General features: G+C 37.7%; 1 protein-coding gene across 1 annotated transcript in view; it reads left to right on the forward strand.

Moving 5' to 3' along the window:
• Nucleotides 1-25,941, forward strand: part of LOC140506527 (protein mono-ADP-ribosyltransferase PARP14-like) — a 63,727-nt gene that overhangs the window by 16,574 nt on the left and 21,212 nt on the right. Inside the window, exons 5-8 of the mRNA XM_072613804.1 lie at nucleotides 892-1,128; nucleotides 11,500-13,784; nucleotides 19,481-19,711; nucleotides 21,435-21,656. Coding sequence (XP_072469905.1) covers nucleotides 892-1,128; nucleotides 11,500-13,784; nucleotides 19,481-19,711; nucleotides 21,435-21,656 — 2,975 coding nt within the window. The remainder of the gene's footprint in view (nucleotides 1-891; nucleotides 1,129-11,499; nucleotides 13,785-19,480; nucleotides 19,712-21,434; nucleotides 21,657-25,941) is intronic.

Here is a 25,941-nt window from a genome sequence, read left to right on the forward strand (position 1 = left end):
TAGAAGTGAGATTGTAAGGAGTTAAGAGAATGAGAGGAGAGAAAGCAGAAGAACCTATTGTAGATTGTTTTTTTTTCAAGTAATTTAGCTACAAAAGGCAGAAGACAATTATGTAGAAACAACATATATATGTATATATATATATATGCATATATATATATACATATATATATATATATATATACACATATATACAAGATAAACTGGAGGTAGTCTCAGGAAGGTACTAAGGATTAAGGAGGAGTAGGGAAAGGTTTCTTGGAGAAGGTAATACTTTTTCTTAGGCTTGAAGATAGGCAGGGAAGCCACTGGGTGGAAATGAGGAGGGAGAGAATCAGAGGCATGGGAATAGCCAGAGAAAATGCTCTGAGTAGAAATGCTTAAGGGGTTGCTTCCTTTATAGATTGTTTTATAATTCACCCAGATAGGGGTTCTTTGTGTTTTTGTATTTTTCATAGCATTTATTCCACTCTCTACTGGGTAGTTCTTTGTATAGGGTTTTTTTTTTTCTCCCAACTTTCTTGACAGCAAGATCTATGAATCTTTCCAGTTTCTAGCACAGAACCTAGAACACAGTGGGCATTTTAGTCAATGTTTGTTGAATTTTGAACTATCAAATATTGCACAAGAGGTCAGTGGATGAACTCTCATGTCAGGAACCACTCCCACTCTTTAAAAAGAAGAAATTACACAGTCTGACTTAGACCCAGTGCTTCATGAGCTCAGAAAAGCATATTAATTCCAAAATCACAATTATTTCCTAAAGATTATTATAGGTGTGTAAATTTTCATTTAAAAATTTAGCTTTTACTACTATTTTAGTTCTGATATGTTTTTCTTACCCAACTTAAAGCTAAGGATGCAATCACAACTTTTTATTTTTCTTTGCAGATACAAAGAAATTTATTACTATTTGTGATGAGAATTACAAAGTACAAGAACTTAAGATTTCTGCATTACCTCTAGAAGTGACAAAGACTATTCTAGTGGAAGATCTACCCCCAGGGGCTAATGAACATTATATCACTCTTTTCTTTGAAAACACAAAAAATGGAGGGGGACCAGTAATCAGCGTCCAATATTTTCCAGAGAAGAATTCTGCCCTGATTCAGTTTGATACATATGATGGTAATTATATTTATTGCTCACCTTATCTTGGTTTTTATTTAAATTGATTGGTTTTCTATCATAGGTTCTAGAAGTTTCTAGGATTTAGACTTAGAAGTGGACTAGTCCTCCATCACTATCTAGTTTAGCACCTTCATTTTGCAGATAAGGGACCTGTGGCCCAAGGAGAATAAGTGACTTACCTAAGAAGGACTCAAAGGTCATGTCAGAGGAATGATTTGAAACTGCAAAGTCAGTAGCTGACATTGCTGTTGCTCTTCTAGTCATTATGGTATTTGTACCTCAAAGTAATCCTGTGAATGCATGAAGTTGTTTTTTTGTTTTTTTGTTTTTTGTTTTTCATTGTTGTTTTTTTTTTAATGTCCCTGTGATATTACTAGATTAGAGAGCATCTGGTGTCTAACACACAAGTAGTATTTTAGCTAGACCGAAAGTATTAGAACTGGTCAGTGATTACTTATTTTCAGTTTCTCTGGCGAGTGTGTAGTAGATATCCATCAGATTTTGCAGACATATATATATATACATAGATAGTTGACTTTTGTTGAGGGGAAAGAGAGGACCAGTCATACTATATCCACTGCACACTCACAAGGCAAGCCTGTATTGATGGTTAATGCCTAAAAGGAGTACTTCTAGACTCAGTATAAACTATCTTGATGTTCCAAGAGCCACTGACATCGAGCATGTATATTCATTACATATATAACCATCAAATATGGTAAAAACAAAACAAAAGAACTATTGTTCAGGCAATGGTTTAGTGATCATTGTAATAACTCAGAAAACTGAGAACTTAAAAGAAACAGAAATTTCTTCAAAAATATAAAAGACCCAAACTATCAGGACATTAAAAAAGAGATATTAAATAACCCAATCTCAGAAAACCAAATAGAACTAGCTGTAGAAGAGCCACCAAAGAAAACAACTTCCTTATCAGATTCATAGAATTTTAGCAAACTGTGAAAGAACAATTAGTAACCATACTTCATAAATTTTTTTCTTTTTTTGAATCATGTTTTATTATTTTTCCCAATTACAGATAAAAATAATTTTAGCATCATTTTTAAAATTTTGAGTTCCAACTTCTCTCTCTCCTTTCCCTCTCTCTCCTTTCCTGAGACAGTAAGCAATTTGAAATAAATTATACACATACATACAATCATGCAAAACATTTACATATTAGTCATGTTATAAAAGAAAACACAGACAAAAAAATAAAGTGAAAAATGATATGTTTTGATCTGCATTCAGATGCCACCAGTTCTTTCTCTGGAGGTAGATAAAATTTTCATCTTCACAAATTATTTTCAAAAAATTGAGAAAGTACCTTCCTAGGGGCGGAGCCAAGATGGCGGAGTAGAAAGACGCACATACACATAGCTCTGAACCCACAACCCATAGAATGGCTACAGGGAAGTAACTCACGGCGAATTCCGCACCCAGAGGCCACAGAACATTGGAGCGAGGGAGATTTCTGTTCCAGAGAGACCTGCAAACCTCTCGCGGGGGGTCCTTCGCACTGCGGACTGGGCGCCGGGACTGGGAGCTGAGTGCAGCCCTGCCGCGGCCGCGGCACCGAGAGGAAAAGATCCGAGCAGGCTTCACAGACAGGATCTCCAGCGGCCACGCGGGTCCCTCCACCCACAGAGGGATCTGCAAACCTCTCGCAAAAGGTCCGTCGCACTGCAGACACAAAGCCCAGCCCAGACCTGCTGCGGCCACGGCTGTCGCACCGAGAGAAACAGATCCAAGCAGGCTTCAGGGACTGGATCTCCAGCGGCCGCACAAGTCCCTCCACCCACAGGTGACAGGGGTGGGTGAGAGAGTCTCTTTGGTGGGTCGAGAGGGGAGTGGGGTGCCCCCATAATTCAGGCCCCCCCCCGGGAGGTAGAAGCTGAGAGGCGGCTGCAGACAGGGGCTCCCCAAGCGGGCGGGAGCTTGAATCCATTGCAGAAGGTCTGCGCATAAACCCCCTGAGGGAACTGAGCCTGAGAGGTGGCCCTGCCCCGATCTCAGCACCAGATCATAATCTCATACTGAATAGCAGCCCTGCCCCCGCCAAAAGCCCTGAGGCTGGAAGCAGCATTTGAATCTCAGACCACAAACACGGGCTGGGAGGATCAGGAGGTGAGGTGGGTGTGAGGAAAATATTCAGAGGTCAAGTCACTGGCTGGGAAAATGCCCAGAAAAGGGAAAAGAAATAAGACTATAGAAGGTTACTTTCTTGGCGAACAGGCATTTCCTCCCTTCCTTTCTGATGAGGAAGAACAATGCTTACCATCAGGCAAAGACACAGAAATCAAGGCTTCTGTGTCCCAGCCCACCCAATGGGCTCAGGCCATGGAAGAGCTCAAAAAGAATTTTGAAAATCAAGTTAGAGAGGTGGAGGAAAAGCTGGGAAGAGAAATGAGAGACATGAAGTCAAAGCATGAACAGCAGATCAGCTCCCTCCTAAGGGAGACCCAAAAAAATGTTGAAGAAATTAACACCTTAAAAACTAGCCTAACTCAATTGGCAAAAGAGGTTCAAAAAGCCAATGAGGAGAAGAATGCTTTCAAAAGCAGAATTAGCCAAATGGAAAAGGAGATTCAAAAGCTCACTGAAGAAAATAGTTCTTTCAAAATTAGAATGGCACAGATGGAGGCTAATGACTTTATGCAAAACCAAGAAATCACAGAACAAAGAGAGAAGAATGGAAAAATGGAAGATAATGTGAAATATCTCATTGGAAAAACAACAGACCTGGAAAATAGATGCAGGAGAGACAATTTAAAAATTATGGGACTACCTGAAAGCCATGATCAAAAGAAGAGCCTAGACATCATCCTTCATGAAATTATCAAGGAAAACTGCCCTGAGATTCTAGAACCAGAGGGCAAAATAAATATTCAAGGAATCCACAGAACACCGCCTGAAAGAGATCCAAAAAGAGAAACTCCTAGGAACATTGTGGCCAAATTCCAGAGTTCCCAGGTCAAGGAGAAAATACTGCAGGCAGCTAGAAAGAAACAATTCAAGTATTGTGGAAATACAATCAGGATAACACAAGATCTAGCAGCCTCTACATTAAGGGATCGAAGGGCATGGAACAGTATATTCCAGAAGTCAAAGGAACTAGGATTAAAACCAAGAATCACCTACCCAGCAAAACTGACTATAATACTTCAGGGGAAAAAATGGTCTTTCAATGAAATAGAGGATTTTCAAGTATTCTTGATGAAAAGACCAGAGCTGAAAAGAAAATTTGACTTTCAAACACAAGAATGAAGAGAACCATGAAAAGGTGAACAGCAAAGTGAAGTCATAAGGGACTTACTAAAGCTGAACTGTTTACATTCCTACATAGAAAGACAATATTTGTAACTCTTGAAACATTTCAGTATCTGGGTACTGGGTGGGATTACACATGCACACACGCTCACATACATAGAGACAGAGTGCACAGAGTGAATTGAATAGGTTGGGATCATATCTTTAAAACAAAATGAAATCAAGCAGTGAGAGAGAAATATATTGGGAAGAGAAAGGGAGAAATTGAATGGGGCAAATTATCTCTCATAAAAGAGGCAATCAAAAGACTCATTAGTGGAGGGATAAAGAGGGGAGGTGAGAGAAAAACATGAAGTCTACTCTCATCACATTCCACTAAAGAAAAGAATAAAGTGCACACTCATTTTGGTAGGAAAACCTATCTCACAATACAGGAAAGTGGGGGATAAGGGGACAAGCAGGGTGGGGGGGATGATAGAAGGCAGGGCATGAGGAGGAGAGTGCAATTCGAGGTCGACACTCATGGGGAGGGATAGGATCAAAAGAGAATAGAAGTAATGGGGGACAGGATAGGATGGAGGGAAATATAGTTAGTCCTATACAACACAACTATTATGGAAGTCATTTGCAAAACTACACAGATATGGCCTATATTGAATTGCTTGCCTTCCAAAGGGAAGGGGTGGGGAGGGAGGGAGGAAGAGAAGTTGGAACTCAAAGTGTTAGGATCAACTGTCGAGTAATGTTCTTGCCACTAGGAAATAAGAAAAACAGGTAAAGGGGTATAGAAAGCTATCTGCCCCTACAGGACAAAAGAGAAGATGGAGACAAGGGCAGAGAGGGATGATAGAAGAGAGAGCAGATTGGTCATAGGGGCAATTAGAATGCTTGGTGTTTGGGGGGGGAGGGGATAAAAGGGGAGAAAATTTGTAACCCAAAATTTTGTGAAAATGAATGTTAAAAGTTAAATAAATAAATTTAATAATGAAAGTACCTTCCTAGAATCATTTTAGGTGACAATATGTTATAGTCCTAGTACATAAACTAGAATAAGATAAAACACAGAAGGAAAACTACATCCATTAGTGAATATTTATTTTTTTAAAATTTAAATGAAAATCTTATCAAATAGACTACAGTGATTTTTCCAAGGAATCTAATAGAAATGTAAGGACAGTTTAACATTAGGAAAATAATCAACATAATTGTATTAAAAACCAAAATATCAAAACCACATAATTACCTCAATTAATATAGAAAATAAGCCTTCTGCAAAGTATAGGCATAGAGAAAACTTTTTAAATAATTATTAAAAAAATCTATGAAAAACCTAAAGCAAGCATTACATACAATAGCAATACATAAGAATAAGAACCTTTTCCAATAATTATGTGAGTGAAGCAGAAATGCCCATTCTCCCCACTATTATTTGATATAGTTATGGAAATACTAGCAACAACAATAATAAAAAAAAGTTAAAAATCTAAAGATAGGTAAAGAGGAAATAAAACTATCCACATTTGTTGATGATATAATGTTATACTTTGAAAATCCTAGGGAATCAGCAAAGATACTTATTGAGACCATTTAAAGCTTGACCAAAGGTGCAGCTGACAAAATGAACACTCAAAAATAAATCCATTCTTATATAATAATAGGAAAATCCAAGAAGCAATAATAGAGAAGAAAATCTCATTCCAAATAATTACAAAATGTATCAAATATCTGGAGATTGATCTACCAAAGTACACACATATACACACACATACACAAACTTGCATAAATTCAATTACAAAGTGCTCCTTAAAAAAAAAATAAAGAATAAATTAAATAGCTGGAAGAATACTGAGTGCTCATGACTAGGCCATGCCAATATAACAAAAATGAAAATTCCACCAAAATTAATTTACACTTTTGATACCCTACCAATCAAATTACCAAAGGCTTACTTTGTAGGACTAGATAAAATGCTAGCAAAATTCATTTGTAAAAAGTAAAAGATCTAGAGGATATCAAGAGAAATGATGAAAAAAAGTAAGGATAAATGGGGAATAACACTTCTAGACCTTAAACTATATCATTAAGCACTAGTCATCAAAACTATCTGATGCTGGTTAAAAAAACAGAGTAGATTAATAAACATAGTAGACAAAAAAATCAGAAAAAAATGAAATTCATGCATGCATATAAATACATATATGTAAAAACTAATAATTGAGGTACGGTCAAGATGATACAATGAGAGGAAGCATTAAAATTTAGCACTTATCCTTGACAAAGATCTAGAGAATGCATTAGACTGAATTCTGATCAGAAAAAAAATCAAGAAAAGTCACACAGGGAGTCATTTTTCCAACCCAGAGAGGCAAAGAGAGATAGAAAGGTCTGCAGATACTGGGGAGAGTGTCTAGCCAGGAGTGTATGACTGATACAACAGTGGGGAGTATTCTAATGCCCAGAGATGGAGAGAGGACCAAGCCAGAGTGCCAGAATAACATCCCAGGATCCCTGAACAAGCACTGGATTCAGGAAAGAGTGCCATCTGGCAGCTCTGGCACCCAGGGACAGACCACAGGTCCAGGGCAGAGAGGAGTAGTGAGCATTGATGCTAACTGTGACTATGAACAGAACAAGGTCCAGGAAGCAAACAGTAATTGTGTGGATCTGATTCCAGGAGTAGAGAACAACATCCTAGACCAAAGGAAAGGTGGCAGATCACTTTATCTGAGCCTGTAGGGTCTCCCAACTGGTCAATAGTAACTTGAGTCCAGCAGCAATCTACTGAAAATCACAACCAGAAACAAGCCAATAGACCCGCATCAGGGTAAGGGACACTCAAGAGACCATGAAAAGGCAGGGAATAACTCCACTCCCCACCAGATCACACCTTGAAAGTTTGCAGGTCCCCAGCCAAAGCTGGGAAAGCAGTGAAAGGATATGGGGACAGAAGTGTAGGACAGACACCACTTTGAGAAGTGTACAAAGCCAAGCTCTAAAGTAAAGTCCAAAGTCAAGAAGTAATGCTAGAAGAGTGTACAAAGAAAGAAACGGACTATAAAGAGCTATTGTGACCACAGGGAAGTTCAGGACATAAACATAGAAGAAAAGAATTACTGGAAAACATCTACAAGCAAAGTTTTTAAGAAAAAAATGCAACTGAGACTTGAATCTAACAAAAATTCCTAGAAGAGCTAAAGTTAGAATTTGAAAAGGGGCTAAAAATGATTTTAAAAAACTAAATGAGAACAGTGGAAGACAGAATGGGAAAAGAGACAAGAGCCAGTAAAGAAAGAAAACAGAATTAACATCTTGAAAAAACGATGCACAAAATATTACTAAGGAAAATAATTGTGTGAAAATTAGAATTGGCCAAATGGAAGCTAATGACTCCATGAAATATTAAGGAATGATAAAAATCAAGAAAAAAAGTCTGAAAAAAGATATCATGAAATATTTCTTAGGAAAAACAACTGACTTGGAAAATGGATTGGAGACAATTTAAAAATTCAGTAGACTACCTGAAAACCATGAGCAAAAAAAAAAGAGCTTAGACATCACATTTCAAGGAATCATAAAAGAAAACTCCCCAGATGTCTTAGAATGAAATGGAAAGAATCTCATGGTTACTTCTTGAAAGAAATTCCAAAATGAAAACTTCTAAGAATATCATACTCAAAATTCAAAGTTCTCAAGTCAAGGAAAATGACATAGGCACTCAGAAAGAAAGAACTGAAGAATCATAGGATCACACGTAAAGCATATCACACAGACATCATGATAAAGGAGTGTAGAGCTTAGAATATGATATTCCAGAGGGCAGAGGATCCAGGCTTACAGCCAAGAATAACCTACCCAATAAAACTAAGTATAATCTTACTGAAGGACAAATGTATTTTTAATGAAATAGATTGCTTCCAAGAATTTCTGATGAAAATATCAGAACAGAGTCGAAATTTTGACATACAAACACAGGGGTAAAGACAAATATAAAAAGGTAAACATGAGTGAAAAATCATAAGAGACTAAATAATGTTAATCTGTTTACATTCCTATATGGGGAGATGATACATACTATAGTCCCTCAGAACTTTGTCATCACCTGGAGTCACAGAGGGAGTCTAATTAGGCAGAGTGCCTGGATATGATTTTGTTGTGCTTGATGATTCATCTGAAACCAAGAGCAAGCATTATCAGGTGATTACTTCTACGCAATTACTGTGCAATATCTAGAAATGGTAGTTTTAGCAATAAAACAAGAAAAAAAATTAAAAGACTAAGCAAAATTAATGAAGAAAAAAGGCATCATTTTTTTTGTAAAAGATATGATGGTTTTCTTTGAGAACTCTGGGCAGCCAACCTTAAAAATGAATTAAAAAGTTGACAACTTCAGCAAAGCTGCAGCATATAAAACAAACCTACACATATTAGGCCCATTTCTGTACATTCTCAACAAAATCAATGAGGAAAAGCTAGAAAGAGAAATTTCATTTAAAATAACCATAGACAGTATAAAATACTTGGGAGTCTTCCTGACAAGACACACAGAGGAAGTATATGAACAAAATTTCCAAATACTCTTCACACAAATAAAGACAGAATTAAATAATGGGAGAAAATTTAATTGCTTGTGGATGAATGGCAATACTACCTAAATTAATTTATGCATTCAGTGACATACCACTGTAACAAGAATTACTTTCTAGAGCTAGCAAAAGATAATAACAAAAGTCATCTGAAAGAACAATAAGTCAAGAATATTAAATGAAGCAATAAAAAATAATCGGAAAGAAGGAGGCCTAGCAGTACTAGATTTCAAACTACTGCAAAGATATAATCATCAAGATAATTTACTACTGGGTAAGAAATAAAAAAAATGATAAGTGGAATAGATTAGGTAAATAATACGCAGAAGCTAACGAGTACAATAACTATGTCTGATAAACCTAAAGACCCCAGTTATTGGGCAATATCTCACTATTCAACAAAAACTGTTGGGAAAACTGAAAAAATAGACTAGCAGAAAATGCCACACTATGTATTAAGACAAGCTCCAACTGAGTACATGATTTACCCATAAAAGGTGACATAATGAGCAAATTAATGGAACATGGAAGAAATTACCTGTCAGATCTATGAAGAGGAGAAGAGTTCATTACCAAACAAAAACCAGGCAAGTTCACAGCAGGTAAAATAGATAATTATGATTATGTGATACAAAAAGACTTATCACAATTCCTCAATAGATAAGTGGTCAAAGGATATGATTTAAAAGTTCTCAAATGAAGAATTACAAAGTACATGAAAGAGTACTTCAAATTACTAGTAATGAGGGAAATGAAAACAACCTTGATGTTTCATCTCATGTAACAAAAATTGGCTAAGAGGACAAAAATGGTAATAGTTAATGTTGGAGGACTTGTTGGATGACAGGAATTCTAATTCATTGTTAGTGAAGTTGTGAAATGATTTAACCATTTGTGAAAGCAATTTGGAATTATATGAGTAATCTTTCAATACTCTTTGAACAAGAGACTGTATTACTGGGCTTATAACCCAAGGAAGTTATAATAAGAAGATAACCCCCATATAGAACAAAATATTTATGGTAGTGCATTTTCTGACAAGACAAAATTAGAAACAAAAAAGAAACTTATAGATTTGACAATGCTTAAACAAAGTAAATAGAGCACTGGCCCTGGAGTCAGGAGAACCTGAGTTCAAATCTTGCCTTAAACACTTACTAACCATGTGACCCTGAATATGTCACTTAACCCCAATTGCTTCCAAAAACAAAGAAATGATGAGTATGATGAATACCTAGAAGCATGAGGAAATTTCCATGAAATGATGCAGAGTGAAGTAAGTAGATCCAAGAAAATTAGATACACAATGACTGTTGTTGTTCAGTCATTTCAGTTGTGTCTGACTCCTTGTGACCTCATTTGGGGTTTTCTTGGCAAAGATACTGAGGTGGTTTGCCGTTTCCTTCTCCAGCTCACTTTACAGATGAAGAATGTGAGGTAAACAGGGTTAATTAAGCCCAAATTCACCTAGATGGTAAGTGTATGAAGCCAGATTTGAACTTAGATCTTCTTGACTACAGACCTGACATCCTGTGCACCATAGTTCCATCTAGTTGCCTCTTTCCCTTCCCCAAAATAATGACAACAACATTGCAAATGAAAAAAAAATAGCACATGCAAAAGTATCAAATGTGAATGTAACAAAATTAGAAAGATCCAGAATGACTCAAATGAAGAAAAGTGAGAGCATATTCCCTCCCTTCCCTTTTGTGGAGGTGGGAGATCCACAGGTATCATATATTGCATGTGCATTTAGATTTTTCAGTGTATTTTTTCTGACTTTTCCTCTTTTTTTTCTTTGAAAAATACTATTTGCTATATAGGAAGGCTCTCTGAAAGGGGGAAGGGGAAACGGGGGGAAGCTATGGTGATATAAAAAAGAAAGGACATGAATAAAAAATGTAATATCCTGACATTTATGTAATACTTTAACATTTTCAAAGAATGTCCCTCATAAAACTTTGGCAAAATAGGTGATACAAGTATTAGGAGCTCTGTTTTACAGATCAAGGAGCCTTCTCAAGTCAGAGAAGTTAAATGATTTGTCACAGGCCACAGAGCTAGTCAGAGTCAGATTTAGAATTCATACTCATCTCTCCTGACTTCATGACTTGTATCTTTCTCTGCAGTACCATATACTCACTACCAATATATTCTAACAAATTTAGGCTAAGCACTTATTTTGTACTTAAGAAACAAATATTTCTTAAATTTGGCATTTCAATATTATTATTAGTTAGTTTTCAATGTTATTACAACACACTGGTTATAGCTTGGTTAGTGAACACATTTGGAAGGAAAATAGTAAATTTAAGTGGCAGAAAAAGTGTACAGTGATTAGCAATTAGATTGATTTAAAATAGAAGTGAAGGTCAGGACTTTTTTCAATAAAAAGAAGGCAATTTTAAAATTTAAACACCTTAATGCAACCAGTCTTCTTTTTTTAGGAGAATGAACCTTTTAATTTAAAGATTTTTCTTTATTTTTAATTTTATTTTTTCTTTTTCTTTTTTAGCGCTTGACACCATATTGAAAAAGAAGTTGCTCTTCAACAACAGTCTCATTTCGATGTTTCCATACTACCCTACTTTGGGTGCTGCTTTATATGGAAAGGCAAAGCCACCAGTGAAGCTGCCAGAGCCCTTAACAGTGCCAATGGAGCCTTATCTGTTGAAGTTCTTACTGAAAAATGATCAAGTAATTAGAGAGATAGCTAGCACCATGGAGAGAGCTCACTGCGAACTAACATGGCCCCAAACTAATTGTGAAGAGCCAGAAATTACACCCAGTGCAAAAATTACACTCAGCCCTTCAGCCACCTTAGTCACCCAAAGAATAAAGAGCAACATAGTCAAGACATGGAGTGAAGATGTTTCCAAGAGATTCTCTTGTCTTATGTCTGATTACCAGGTCACTAAGTATAGAGTGGACACAGTGGTGTGGGAAACCATCAGAGACAACATAGAAAATGAGAACATTTCGATTGAGTTTGATAAGTTTCAGGAGACAGTGTTCATAGCAGGGAAACTGGAGGATGTGCAAAGCACTGGACCACAAATAAGGACTCTGATAGAAAGGGCCACCCAAAAAATAGAAAGAGAAAAAAAAAGTATAAGAGAGAACTTGAGCGTGTGTCCTCGAAGGTTTTCCATTTTATACAACAACAGGTTAGAAGAGACTCTCCACAAGGAATATCCGGAACTGGAAGTCACTTACAATGCCCTCACAAAAAGCATTTGCCTGAGTGGATTGGCTACAGACCTATACAAAGCAAAGAGTGAAATTCTAGAGAAGCTACAGAGCTTGGCTCAGAAATTCCTCCATTTCCCTCCTCAGATTATTCAGTTTCTGCAGCAGGTAGACTGTGAGACATTCTCTGAATCTCTTTTTGGAGCAGAGAAAATTCCTGTTGTTTATGAGTTGGGGGGTGAAGGAGTCGTGCTATTAGGCTCCTCTCCCCAAGTTCTTTCAGAGGCTGAAAAACATATGAAGAAATCTTTGGGCTTTAAGTGCATCAATATGGTAGACGGTGAGATTCTTAACAATTATCAGTGGAAAACACTCACTGGCAATTTAAATAAGAAATACAACTGCTCCTCAAAGACTGTAATAATAGAACAACAAAATTCAGACACTGGTGTTCAGGTAATCATTGCCGGTTGTGTTAGTCCAGTATTTGAAAGCTACCAGGAACTTTATGAATTTATAGAAAAAAACACAAAAATGCAGAAGTTTGTCTCTGTGAAATCTCTAGCAGTTATCCAGTATATGAAGGAGGAAAATAAGCAAGTCTGGGAAACACTAAAGAAAAAAAATGTGAAGGTTGATTTCAAAACTCTGACAAACCAAAGAGGCATTTCACTGAGTGGTCCAAAAGGAGAAGTGGTAAGAGGAATAGCTGTGGTTAAACAAACACTAGATTCAATACACGTTAGAAATTTTAGCATTGCTAAACCGGGGGTCAAATCCTTATTCAAAGATAGGGAAGAGTTTTATAAAAATGAAGCTAAAGAGAAGTATAGTTGTTCAATTTGGCTACAAGAAGATGTAGACAAGAGGAGTGGCGGCAGTGTTGATGGACAGAAGGTCCACTGCAAGGTAACTTTAGAATCTGGAGTCTTATTAACTCTTCAGGAAGGTGACTTAACCCAATTCTCAGCAGATGTGGTGGTGATTGCAGCAAATGAGGATTTAAAGCACCTGGAAGCTGCACTCTCTGAAGTGGCAGGCCCAGAGTTACAGAGGGACTGTGACCAAATAATCCAGAAAGGGGGTAAGATCTTTCCTGGCTGTGCCGTTGTCTCAGGTGCTGGACAGCTCCCATATCAGGAAGTGATTCATGCTGTTGCCCCCCAGTGGAAGCAAAAACATGATCACAGATGTGTGCAATTACTAAAAACTGCTATCACAGAGAGTCTTCATCTGGCTAGATCTCGTGGGCACACTTCAATAGCTATCCCAGTTCTTAGCTCTGGGACCTTTGGCTTCCCCTTAAAAAAGTATTCGGAGACCATCATCCAGTCCATCAAGGAAAACTTCCAGGACTCCCAAAATAAACATAGCTTGAAAAAGATCCATCTTGTTGGTTCATCTGAGGAGATAGTTCAAGTTCTTTCCAAAGCTGTGAAAAACATCTTTAAAGATCTTTTCCCTGATAACAATGAAATGCCCTCTACACAATTAGAAGACCAGGAAACCAGCCTGAGGAAAAAAGCCAAATATGGAAATGTGCTGGCTTCCATCCAAACTAGAGAAGGTCTGAGCATTTTGTTGGTGAATGGAGATATTCGGGATGCTGAGGTGGGTATTACCACTTAGCCAACACCCCAAAAGGTGATTTTGAAATTGAAATAATCTAATTCCCATATAACTAGGATCATATACTTCTCCAGTAAGTTATCCCAGTGAGGTTAATGCAGATTTAGCCTGAGGTTGAAATTCTACTTTCCTGAGTGTGTGGAAGCTGAATATATCTCAATCTATAAGAATTTATTTATCTAGATAAACATTTATTAAAGGCTAACTATGTAAGAATCACTTTGCTAAGTACTGGTGATTCAAAGAAAGATTTTTGTCTCTGATCTCAGAAAAGGTGCCAGTTAATAAGACAGCCAACTAAGTACATAGAATAGATATATAGAATATATGAAAGCTATCTGAAAGGGGAATCCATTCGCAATTCGTGCAAAGGTGGGGGGAGGGGAAACAGAAAGGTGTGTTGAACAAGGTAGGATTCAATCTCAGTCTTGAAGGAAGCTAGGTAAACTAAGAGGACAAAGTGAACGGGGCAGAGCATTCCAAGCATGTGGGATAGCCTTTGCAAAAGCTCCAAGATTAGTGATAATGCTATCATTATGTCTGAGGAACTACAAATAAACCAGTGTAGATGAAACAAAGGGTACCTGATTTGGGGTAAGGTATAAGAAGACTGGAAAGGTAGAAAGGGACCAGGCTACGAAGACCTTCAGATGCCAAATAAAGACGTTTATATTGATCCTGACAGCAATGGGTAAGAGGGCCAGAGTGATTCTGCATGGGGGTGACATAGTCAGACCTATCTTTTAGAAAAGTTACCTTAATAGCTGAAAGGAAGTTATACTGCAGAAGGAAGAGATTCAAAGCAGGGAGATGAGAGAGAAGAGTTAATGAGGGCCTGAACACTATTGTGGCTGTGTAAATGGAGAGAAAGAACTGTATATGAGAGGTGGTGTGAAGGAATAAACAAAATTTAGAAATGGATTGGATATGAGGAGTGAGGATGAAAACAAGGTTGAAAACCTGGATGACTAGAATGATGGTGTTGCCATTAACCATTTGAAGAAAATTTAGAACAGGGGAGGTTTTCAGGGAAAAGGAATGCATTCTATTTCGGACATTTGAGTTTGAGATGCCTGTCTAAGAAACAGTTGGAAAAGTGTGACTAGCCCAGCAGAGGAGGGAATCATCTAGAGATGACAGTTGAAAGCTGTGCAGATGCCCTGATCTCATCAAATCACAAAGGAGTTGCCAATGCCTTTGAATTTTCTCCTGGGACCACAAGGATTATCCCTTAGATTCCTAATAAATAATATTTCTCTCTAGTTGCCAGGCAGAAAGGTTTTAGAACAAGAGGCAATAGAGACACCACCAATCCCACTAGAAAAACTGGGAAGGGAATGTATTTGAAGGCACAGGTCAAGAACAGAACCAGTCCTGAAAGAAAGGAGGCAAGAAATTCAATTAAGCTTTCTGGACTCTACTTTTCTTAACCAGTATAATGGAGTTAATAACAATTGAGACTCACCTCAAATGACTATTATGAAGGAAGTACTTTGTAAACTAATGATAATAATACCATTTTAAATCACTGAGTTATTTTGCCAATAGATACTTAAACAATTATGTTTTGGAGGTGAATTTACTCAGCTCTCGATGGAAACACTTAACCTATAATAAGAAATATGAATAATGATAAAGATACTGACATGAAGATAACTTCATGGTTTACCAAGTTCTTTTTACATCTGTTGTCTCACTTGAACTCATACTCACCTTGTGAGACAGCTCTTCCTCTTCTTTCTCTTCTTCCTCTTCTTCTTCCTCTCCTCCGGCTTCTCCTCCTTCCTCTTCATGACATACTTCATCATACATCATCTGAAGACAGAGCGGCTTTCTTTGATCAAAGTCTTTGAGGCTTTCAAAGTTGTTTTTATCTGTAACATTGGCACTGAATAACATGGGAGTCAGTGTTCTCATCATTTGCTACTTTCTAAGATTCTCTGAAATATCTTCTTTTCTTATTAAGTAGTAATATTTCAATAATACAGCTACCATAATTTGCTCCACTGTTTCCCAGTTGATAGACATCATCTCACTTTCCAAATCTTTGCTTCTCTTTTTCCCTCACTTTTAATCCCACTGTCCTTTTACTTTAAGTATTTTCTTTGTTGATGATTACCATTCACATTTAAGGCACCTAACTCTTCCACTGCCTCTGCTTATTGTCCATATAAAGACATTGGAAACCTAAACAGTGGGCTGACACATAGTGGCACACACCTATAATGCCTGCCAGTAGAGAAGCTAAGACTTTTTTTGGATCTATTGAGTTTTAGAGTTCTCAGCTACAGTAAGCTAAGCCAATGAAGTGTCCACACAAAGTGCTCTACCAATATGAAATAGGGTAAAACTATCCTAGATGAAAAAGTGAAGGGGGCAGTGCTCATGTGCAGATCAAAAATGGGCTCTTGCTTGTGAGTGGCAAGATTGGAGCAAGATACAGAGATCCAGATCAAAAAATTAAGGAAAAAGAAAGAAAGAAATTAAGCAATGGGCATTTCTCTCCTCTTTAGTGAAGATTTTTAATGAGGGGGCAAACTGTTTCCCAATGTGAGAGAGTGATTTCTGCTGTAGTCCTGAGAAAGAAGCAAAAGAGGAGTTGAGACAGGAGCAGGATAAGGAAAAAGGTTTCTCCTGAGAGGTTTATACAACATGATTATATTTGTTTGTGGCATAAACACACACACACACACACACACACACACATTCAAAAGGCATTCCAAAGCCATACGAATGATATTTGGCTTATCTGGCCTCTGTTCTCCATTACTATAAACTACAAAATGTTAACATTGTTTAATAACCTACACATTTCCAGGAATGAAAGTTTCTTTGAAAGTGGAAACCTTTGGAAGTGGCCACTCTTTCTAGTACTGATTATATCTTCACTCATTTTTCTCTGCTCACTGGTTGAGGCAAGGGAGTTGGAACACTTCTTGCTCCCCATTACTACTTCCAGGTTCTCTTTCTGCCTCCATCACTTAATAACTTTCTCCTCCTTTGATGTTCAGGCTGTTCATATATACTACTTAATCAAAATCCTGGTAACTGTTGTGTACAAACCCTCAGGTTATTCTCTTCTGAATTTGATAACAGCCTTACCATTTTTCTCTCCTTTCCAATTCTTGCCTCCATTCTAGGAGTCTTCAGCATACATATTTATTCTCCCTCACCCTAACTTCAGTTCCCCAACCTACTCACTTTCCATGAGCTCCTCCTCTACCCCACCTCAGTTATACACAATGATGGTCATATCTTTGATCTTGCCATCACCCACAAAGATATCACCTCCACATTCAATAATTTCAAAATTCCCTTAGCCCATCATACTCTATTGGATTTTCACTTCTTCCTCTGCCTTCCCTTTTAAAACCCTGTTCTTTATCCACACCATGACCTCCAATTTCTCATCTTTTCAATCCTTTCCTAGACCATCTTTCCTGAATTAGCCATTCTCTCCTCTTTTCTCCATCTTGAACCTTTGCTGAACCAATTCAGCTCTACACTCTCTTCAATCCCTAGTCCCTTTGTCATTTTGCTGATTACGTCCTGTCGAACCTAAGCCTGGCATTCATCCCACAGTTTGTTCCCTTTGCTCCTACACACATGCAGCTGAGACAAAGTGGAGAAAATCATGAAACCATTCTGACTGGATCCACTACAAATTTATGTTGCCCAATGTCAACAGGGACCTTGCTGCTACTAGGCAATCCTTCTATTCCTGCCTTATCAATTCAATATCTCACTCTCCACAGCAGCTCTTCCAAACATCTTCACCCCTCCTCAAATGTTCTATGTCTCATTCTCCCATTCTCTCAGATGAGAACCTTGCTTCATACTTTTTAGACAATATTGAAGCTACTTCTTCTACTCACCTCATCCTCATCTCCTATGATTCAGATGCCTTCTGCCACCATCTCCTTCTTTACTGTATCTTACAACAAAGCCTTACTCTTTACGAAAACTGACCCTTCTACCTGCTCAAGCAATTCCATTCCATCCTATCTCCTCAAACAGATTGTCCTTTTGTTCATCCCCACTCTATCATTTGTTTTCTATCTTTCCCTGTCTGCCAGCTCATTGCCTACTACTCACAAACATGCTCATGTTTTTCCATCCTGAAAAAAGTACCTCACTTGATCCTTTCATTCCTGCAGTTGTCTTATATCTCTTTTGTCCTTTGCATCTAAACTCCTTGAAAAGGCCATCTACAATAGATACCTCCACCTTCTCTCTTCTTCCTGTCTTAAACCTTTACAGTCTGGATTTAACTTTATCATTCCACCAAAACTGCTCTCTTCAAAGTTGCTAATGATCTTTTACTTATCAAATCTACTGGCCTTTTCTCAGTCCTCATTCTCTTTGATTTCTCTGCAGCCTTTAACATTCTTGGTCGTTTGCCCTTCCTTCATATTCTCTTCTATCTAGGTTTTCAGGACACAACCCTTTTCTGGTTCTCTTCCAACTGATTGAATTGCTTCTTCTCATTCTCCTTTGCTGGATCCTTACCTAGATCATGCCCTCTAACTTTAAGTGTCCCACAGGGTTCTGTCTTAGGCTCTATTCTCCCTCTATATTATTTCATTTAGTGATCTCGTCATGGAGTTAATTACCATCTTTATGCTGATAATTTTCAAATTTACCTATCCTGCCCCAACCTCATCTCAGATATCCCTAACTAAACTCATAATATCTAAAATTATATTATATTATAAATATTATGTCTAAAACTCATTATCTTTCCCCTGAAAGTCTCCCCTTTCCTATCATCCTTGTTACTGTAGAGAGCAATACCATCCTCCCAGTCTCTCAGGTTATCCTTGTAGTTATCATTGACTTTTCATTATCTTTCACCATTCCCTATATCCAATCTCTTGCCAAGATCTATCAATTACACCTTGCCCCATTCTCTACTCTGATACTGTCACCCCTCTAGTGCAGGCCCTTATCACCTAGACTCCTGAAGTAGCCTATTGGTGGTTTTACTTGCCTCAAGTTTCTCCCTCTTCCAATCCATCCTTCATTCAGTAACTAAAATGATTTTCCCAAAGTACAGATCTGACTATGTCATCCCCCTCCCCACTCACTAAACTCCAGTGCTTCGTGTCACCTCCAAAATCAAATATAAAATTGTCTGTTTGGCATTCAAAGTTCTTAATGATCTAGCCACTTCCCACCTTTCCAATCTTATTACATCTTTCTCCCTCACATATTCTGACACTGGCCTCCTGGAAATTCTACAAAGACCCTCAAACTCTAGGCTCTGGTCATTTTCTCTCGTTGTCTCCCATTCCTGAAATACTCTCCCTCCTCAATTCCACTTTCTGACTTCCTTGACTTCCTTTAAGCCTAAATTTAAATCCCATCTTCTACAAGAAATCTTTCTCAACCCCTCTTAACTCCAGTGCCATTTCTCTCTTAATTATTTCCTAGTTATCCTGTATATAGCTTCTTTCTATATAAATGGGTCACAGAGTCAGACATGACTGAAATGACTCAGCAACAACAAAAGTATGTTTGTCTGCATGTTGTCCTCCCACCCCTTTAGATTGTGAGCTACTTGAGGGCAGAGAGTATGTCTTATGCTTCTCATGGTGCTTTACATTTAGCATAGATGGTCAATGAATGTCTGTTGATATGATTTGATTTTTAACAAATTCTTGATTTTTGTTTTTAAGACTGATATTATTGTCAACTCCATTTCTTCGGATCTTAATGGAGGAACACTTTCTCAGGCCATATTCAAGAAAGCTGGTCCATCTCTCAAGGAAGAGTTAAATGAAGTGGGAAAAAGAACGAAAACGAAAAAAGGATCTGTTCTCCTGACCAGTGGCTGTAATCTGAACTGCATCTTTGTTCTCCATGCAGTAATTCCTGTGTGGGATAATGCAAAAAGTCATTCACAAAAGGTATAGAAATATTTAAATGAAGCACTCAGGGTCCCTTTAGCCATGGATCTCCAGAAGTTACTGTTGGTTCTCGGGACTTTATAGATCAGAATCCTCACTGAATCATAGCTTCTGAGCCCCCAGTAGTATGTTGAGTTTTACTAGCCAGCCAGATACCTCATTTAAAACAAAAGTTTTCACTGAAATCTCGTGAAATCAGTGGGTAGAGCACCAGTTTAGGAGTCAAGTGGACCTGAGTTCAAATCTCACCTCAGGCACTTGACACACTAGCTGTGTGACCTTGGGCAAGTCACTTAACCCCAACTGCCTCATCCTGGGTCATCTCCAGTCATTCTGATGAATATCTGGTCACTGGATTCAGATGGCTCTGGCGGAGAAGTGAGGCTGGTGACCTGCACAGCCCTCCCTCCCTCAAAAAAAGAAACAAAGTCAAGTACAAGTCATGTCATTAGTTCTCTGATGGCATGGTCTTCTTTGGTAACAAAGGACGAACTCACACAGATACTTTCACTGAAATACCACAGTAAGTCAAGCAATCAGAGAATACTCCCCCCTTAAATTTTGAACTCATTTTCCCACAAATACACACACCTTCAGTGCAAAGAATAAACATGTATATAGGGATTAGTCCCCACATTAGCCATGGGAGGAGCATTTACAATCTGCACATCTATGTGGAGAACACCTAGTAGAAACACATAGGCTGCTATAGAGTAATTGTGGTGCTTTTCCATGGATCAATTTCTTACATGCATTAAAGCTCTATTCTCACTAGTTTTCAAATATACACCTGTTTTTAGAAGCACCTAATACACTGTCAACCTTCCACTGGATATGTTATTTCTCTTAATAGTTCAATTTGCTCTCTTCTTTCCCTTCGCTACTCTGAATGAATATGAAACTCCGTGATGTGCTCCTATTTTTTTCTGCTCATCCTTTTCTTTTCTTTCCTCCCCTTTCCCCCTTTAAAATCCATCATTAACTCCCAAAGGTAAAGCAGATACTCCTCCCATAATGGAAACACACTTCCATCATAGTCTTTTCTGGCATCTGCACCCCATATCTTAGGTTACCATCTTCTCCCTACCCTGCAAAGTACTTTCTTCCTAACACACTCTAGAGAGAATTCAGACAACACCCACTTTAGATAATATGGCTATAAGTAAATGGCATCTCCTCAGCCCTCTTTTTTGCTGTTATATATTTATTCCATTTTTTTGTGGAGAGAGGGTTTGGGGAGGGGGGAGAAGTCGTTGGGCACTAGGGCCCACAATACTTTAAAAAAGACCTTTGGATCGGAGCTTTCATTGAACAAAGATGCAAGTCCATTACGCATTTGCCTTAGCACACTCTTCTGCAAACACCGCTTTCTCAGTGCATATGGTGTTCATTCTATTGAATCGACTCTCATACTTTCCATTGTCCTATCTCTTCATCCACCATCTCATCCACACTTCACATAAGTGCTAGTTTTCTTTCTATTCTCAGGTCTGTTTTCAGCCACTCTTCTTCCACTATTAGCACTTATGAATGCTGATGCCCCTTAAATAAACCTGAATAAGTTATCAATTGCATGGATATAGAGCTGTTTTTCATTTCCCAAAATCCCTATTGCTGACAGGAGTCTTATTTTACATACATCTATAAATATACACAATGTTTATTTACACACATATACAATATGCATATTTACACACACATATGTATGTCTACTTTTTTTCAGATCATGGAAAATATAGTCAAAGAATGTTTGTACACTACCGAGATTCTCTCTCTAACATCAGTCACAATTCCAGCAATTGGCACAGGACAAGCAATGTTTCCAAAAGCCATCTTGGCTGAATTAGTGCTTTCACAAGTGTTTAAGTTCAGTTGTACAAGACCTTTGAAAACTTTAAAAGAAGTCCACATTCTGTTGCAATCCAGTGATACAGAAAATATTAAGGTAAGGTTCTTTCTCTCAGCTTAGAGGCTATAGGTAAATTTTAATTCAAAGTGTATTTCATTTAACATGATTCATTCCTCATTTAAGAACTTAATAAACACATTTTAATTAATTTTTTCTATCGCCCTTTAGATGATAACAGAATCTCATTTATCCTTCTTCTGAAATTTCAGTCAGTCCATAAATATTTAAGCACCTGCTAAGTCCCAGGCACTATGCTAAATACTAGGGATACAAAGAAAGGTAAAAGACAGCCCTTCCTCTAGAGGAGGTCACTATCTGACGAGCTGTGCTCTCGTACAGCTATCCTTTCCATATCTTAGAGGTTATAGGCATGGTGCTCCTTTACTTTGAAAAAATCTGTGTAAAAAAATTTTTGCCCTCTTTTCATACCAGAGAAGAAGTCTGAATTTTTTTTTCTTTTTGGGGTGTTTACAGCATTAAAAGATAAAATATATTGATATTATACAATTCTATACATATATTGCATACGTTTCTGAGTTTATAAACTTTTTTTCTGTGTTGTCTGCTGACCTTTGTGTGTTGTCTAAAGCTTCTGCAAAAATCCTAAGAAATTTCCATTTAATTCCTTATGCCAACCTGCATATTGAAGCTGTGATGAGAAAAGTCATGATGTCAAAGGTATAACTGTACATGCAAAACCTACGTATAAACAAGCTATATACAGAATAAATTGGAAATAATCAATAGAGTGAATATACTAGAATTAAGGGGGATTGGGAAAGCCTTCTTGTTGAAGGTAGGATTTTAGCTAAAATTTGAAAGAAGTCAGGGGGTAGAGATGAGGAGAAAAAGCATTCAATTCATGTGAGGCAGACAATGAAAATGTGCAGTAGGGAAAAGGGTTGTCTCACAAGTAGCATTTGCAGAGTGTGCCTGGTGTGGACCCTATATATAGATATAGATATAGATATAGATATAGATATAGATATAGATATAGATATAGATATAGATATTCCCTTGCATGGAATGTAGCTGTCTTCTCACCAGTTCTCTTCTCTTCTCTCTTCTCTTCTCTTCTCCCTCCCTTTCCTTCCCCTCCCTTCCCTTCTCTTCCCTTCCCTCTACCTCTCTATCTTCTGACTTACTCACCCCAACTTGCCCTGCATTGGAGGGTGAGAGATTCCCAGAGAAGTGCTACTACCATGTTGCTATATCAAAGATTCTTAGAATTCACAGTAAAATTTAAGAGCAGCACAGAAATCATCTCAGCATTTCTCTTTTAAACTATAGATGGTGCTAAATGGCAATAGGCAGAATTCATCTATCTTCTAATAAGCTTTAACCTTACTCCAGCCAATCAGTAGCCTTCCAAATATAGCCCCTGAGACTTTCCTGTCAGTTGCCTCCTCCAGATAGCATCTTCTCACTCATCTACTGCTACCTTCCTAAATGTGTCGCGCTCCTGTTGGAGGTCTGCAGCAGCCATTGTTTTCTCCACTATTCTCAATTACTCAAATAAAATCAGGGTACACTTTATTGGGAGAATTGTGCAGTAACACCCTTAAACTACTCTGACATTCAAAGACTTGTCTTTAAAAAATTTCTTTCAAAATTTTTCTTAATAAAATAATTTCCCTCTTTCCTCCCCAAATGTATAAAGACAAAACAAAAAGGAAACAAAACCCTTGTAATAAATATGCATACTCAAGTAAAACAAACTCCTCATTGGCCATTTCCAAAAATAAATATGTCAGATTCTGCATCTTGAATCCATCACCTCTCAGTAGGTAAGTAGCATACCCCTTCATCAGCCCTCAGGAATCTTAGTTGGTCATTGAGTTGATCAGAGTTCTTAAGTCCTTCATAAACTCTTTATTAGAAGAAATTATTTCATTTTTTGCATTTCTCTTTCCTTTCCTTGGCATAGAGCCTGGTACATACTAGGGGTTTATTGACCTCCTGATCTCCTCATGTCTTCCTTCTGCAGCTGTGAGGGTGACTGATGTACCCTTTGGGGGTACAAACCATTAGGTCTGAGAAAGCAAAAGCTTTCCTGCCACCTCCCCATTATGTCCAAGGGACTACAAAATGCTACGTAAACAGTGAGAAGCCTGCTAATATGTTGGAAATCTTTGTATTTTAGCTGTCTTTGTGGCAAGGGTTCCTTAATTTCCATGCTCCTTGATTCTATCTGTATTATAGCCCAGGGACTTCCCACTTGAAGTCCCATTTGATCCAAAGAGTTCTTAATGTATAGACCTGGCTATATGTATAATTTACCCCACAAACTAAGAATGAACACAACATTTCATATCAAACAAGTTGTGTTTTGTTGTCAGTAACTTCCTTGAGCTATAATCCTTTTGGTGGAATCTCTGGATTAGACACTTTGCCACACTTAAGGTGGTATACAAAGGCTAGCAATAATTATCATTATCTTAATGTACACATTTTTTAAATCCCACAACTTTTTTGCATAAATACAAATCATGTTCCAAAATGGTAGATACAAGAATCAATGATGACTTGACATGGTCCACTCTTTTGTTTCTGGCTTTTAATTATCACAACTCACATTGCTGTGAATATTTTCTATGCATATGAGGACTTGATGTCAGAAGCACTCCCCTAACTTCCCTCTGGTTCTTGATCTTAATCATGTAATAATATGTGTCTTCATGTCAAATACTCTGGATTTCCAGACACCAGGGCCCATCTTGAGGAGTTCATCCAAAATTCCCTCATTGGCTTGCTTTGTCCTCACTTAGAATTCCGTGTAGGAATTTCAGCTCACATGTCTTAAAAGATTTGAGTAAAAATGGCCACAGCTCTCATGCAAGCACTCAGCTCACAATATGAGATAAAAGACAATATATATATTAGACACAATAAAAAATTTAAAAAGAACCACGAAGGACTCAGAAAAGCCCATAAACTGTTGATACTATCGTTAGTCCAACATCAGTATTCCAGTTAGCCCTACCTTCTCATGAGGAACTTAAAAGACCTCCAAACTTAGAATACTCCTGTAAGGAAGGCTTTGGACTCCGAAAGAAAACTGAATTTGATGTTACTAAATAGCCCCTTACATTCTGATTAGCCTCTACCTCAAGGGTTAAAAGTAGTCTCCTTACAATAAGCTTTTTGAAGCATTTGAATCTCATATTAATGGCGGAGGACAGCATTCAGGTCTTAACTTTTATATTACAAGTTAGTAGTATTCTGACCCTCCAAGGCTCACTTATTGTTTTACAAATTCCTTCAAGTTCCAACTAAAAATTCCATATTCTATAGGAAGCTTTATCCAATCTTTTTAATTCTAGTGCCTTCCCTCTATTAATTATTTCCTCTTTATCCTGTACATATCTCTTTTTGCACATATATCTTTGCTTGTTGACTATCCCCATTAGATTTTGAGCTTCTTGAGGGCAGGGTCTGTCTTTTTACTTTTCTTTGTGTCCACTTAGCACAATGCCTGGCACATACTAGGTACTTAATAAATGCTGATTAACTGACTAAAACTTTTGATAATTCTCTAAAAGGCTGGGGTTTTGACAACTCTCATCAGTCCTCAGTTTTTTAGTATCTGTAGATACATGGCCTTATGGGAGGTTGGTGTTTTTTAATATTTAGTTTATTTTCAGTTTTCAACATTCATTTTTTCATAAATTTTAAATTTTCTCTCCCTCCTTCCTTTCCCCTTGTCTCCTCAAGATGGCATGCAATCTGATATGGGCTCTACACATACATTCCTATTGCCTTATGGTTTTAGCATCTCTAGATACATGGCCTTATGGTTCCCCTCTCCACTGCAGTCATCTTTAAGGATGAGAGGTTCTGTCACTGCTTCACCATAAATTGAATGAGAAAGTTGGGCTGTAAGAACTCTTGCTATACTACTGCTGTCATCTTCTCAATTGAAAGGCTATAATCCCAAACCCTAATCCCAATCCTAACCTCTCTACTTCTTTTATTTCTAGGACAGAGGGGATGGAGTGATTTGTTACTGGGAGGCTATGCCATAAACAGGCTTAACACCCACACATATCCAAGGGAAGGGAAAAGAGAAGGAAATAAACATTTATATAAAACTTTCTATGTGCCAGACACTGTGCTAAGCATTTTGCAAATATTATCTCATTTTGATCCTCACAACAGCTCTGCGAGATAGATGCTATTATTATCATCCAGATTTTACAGTTGAGGAAACAGAGGCAAGCATGGATTGTGACTTGCCCAGGACCACATAGTTAGTAAGGGCCTAAGCTAATCAAGTTGTGGCATATGATTGTGATGGAATATTACTGTGTTATAAGAAATT

Source organism: Notamacropus eugenii, chromosome 5, assembly GCF_028372415.1.
Source record: "Notamacropus eugenii isolate mMacEug1 chromosome 5, mMacEug1.pri_v2, whole genome shotgun sequence".
Taxonomy (NCBI): Eukaryota; Metazoa; Chordata; class Mammalia; order Diprotodontia; family Macropodidae; genus Notamacropus; species Notamacropus eugenii.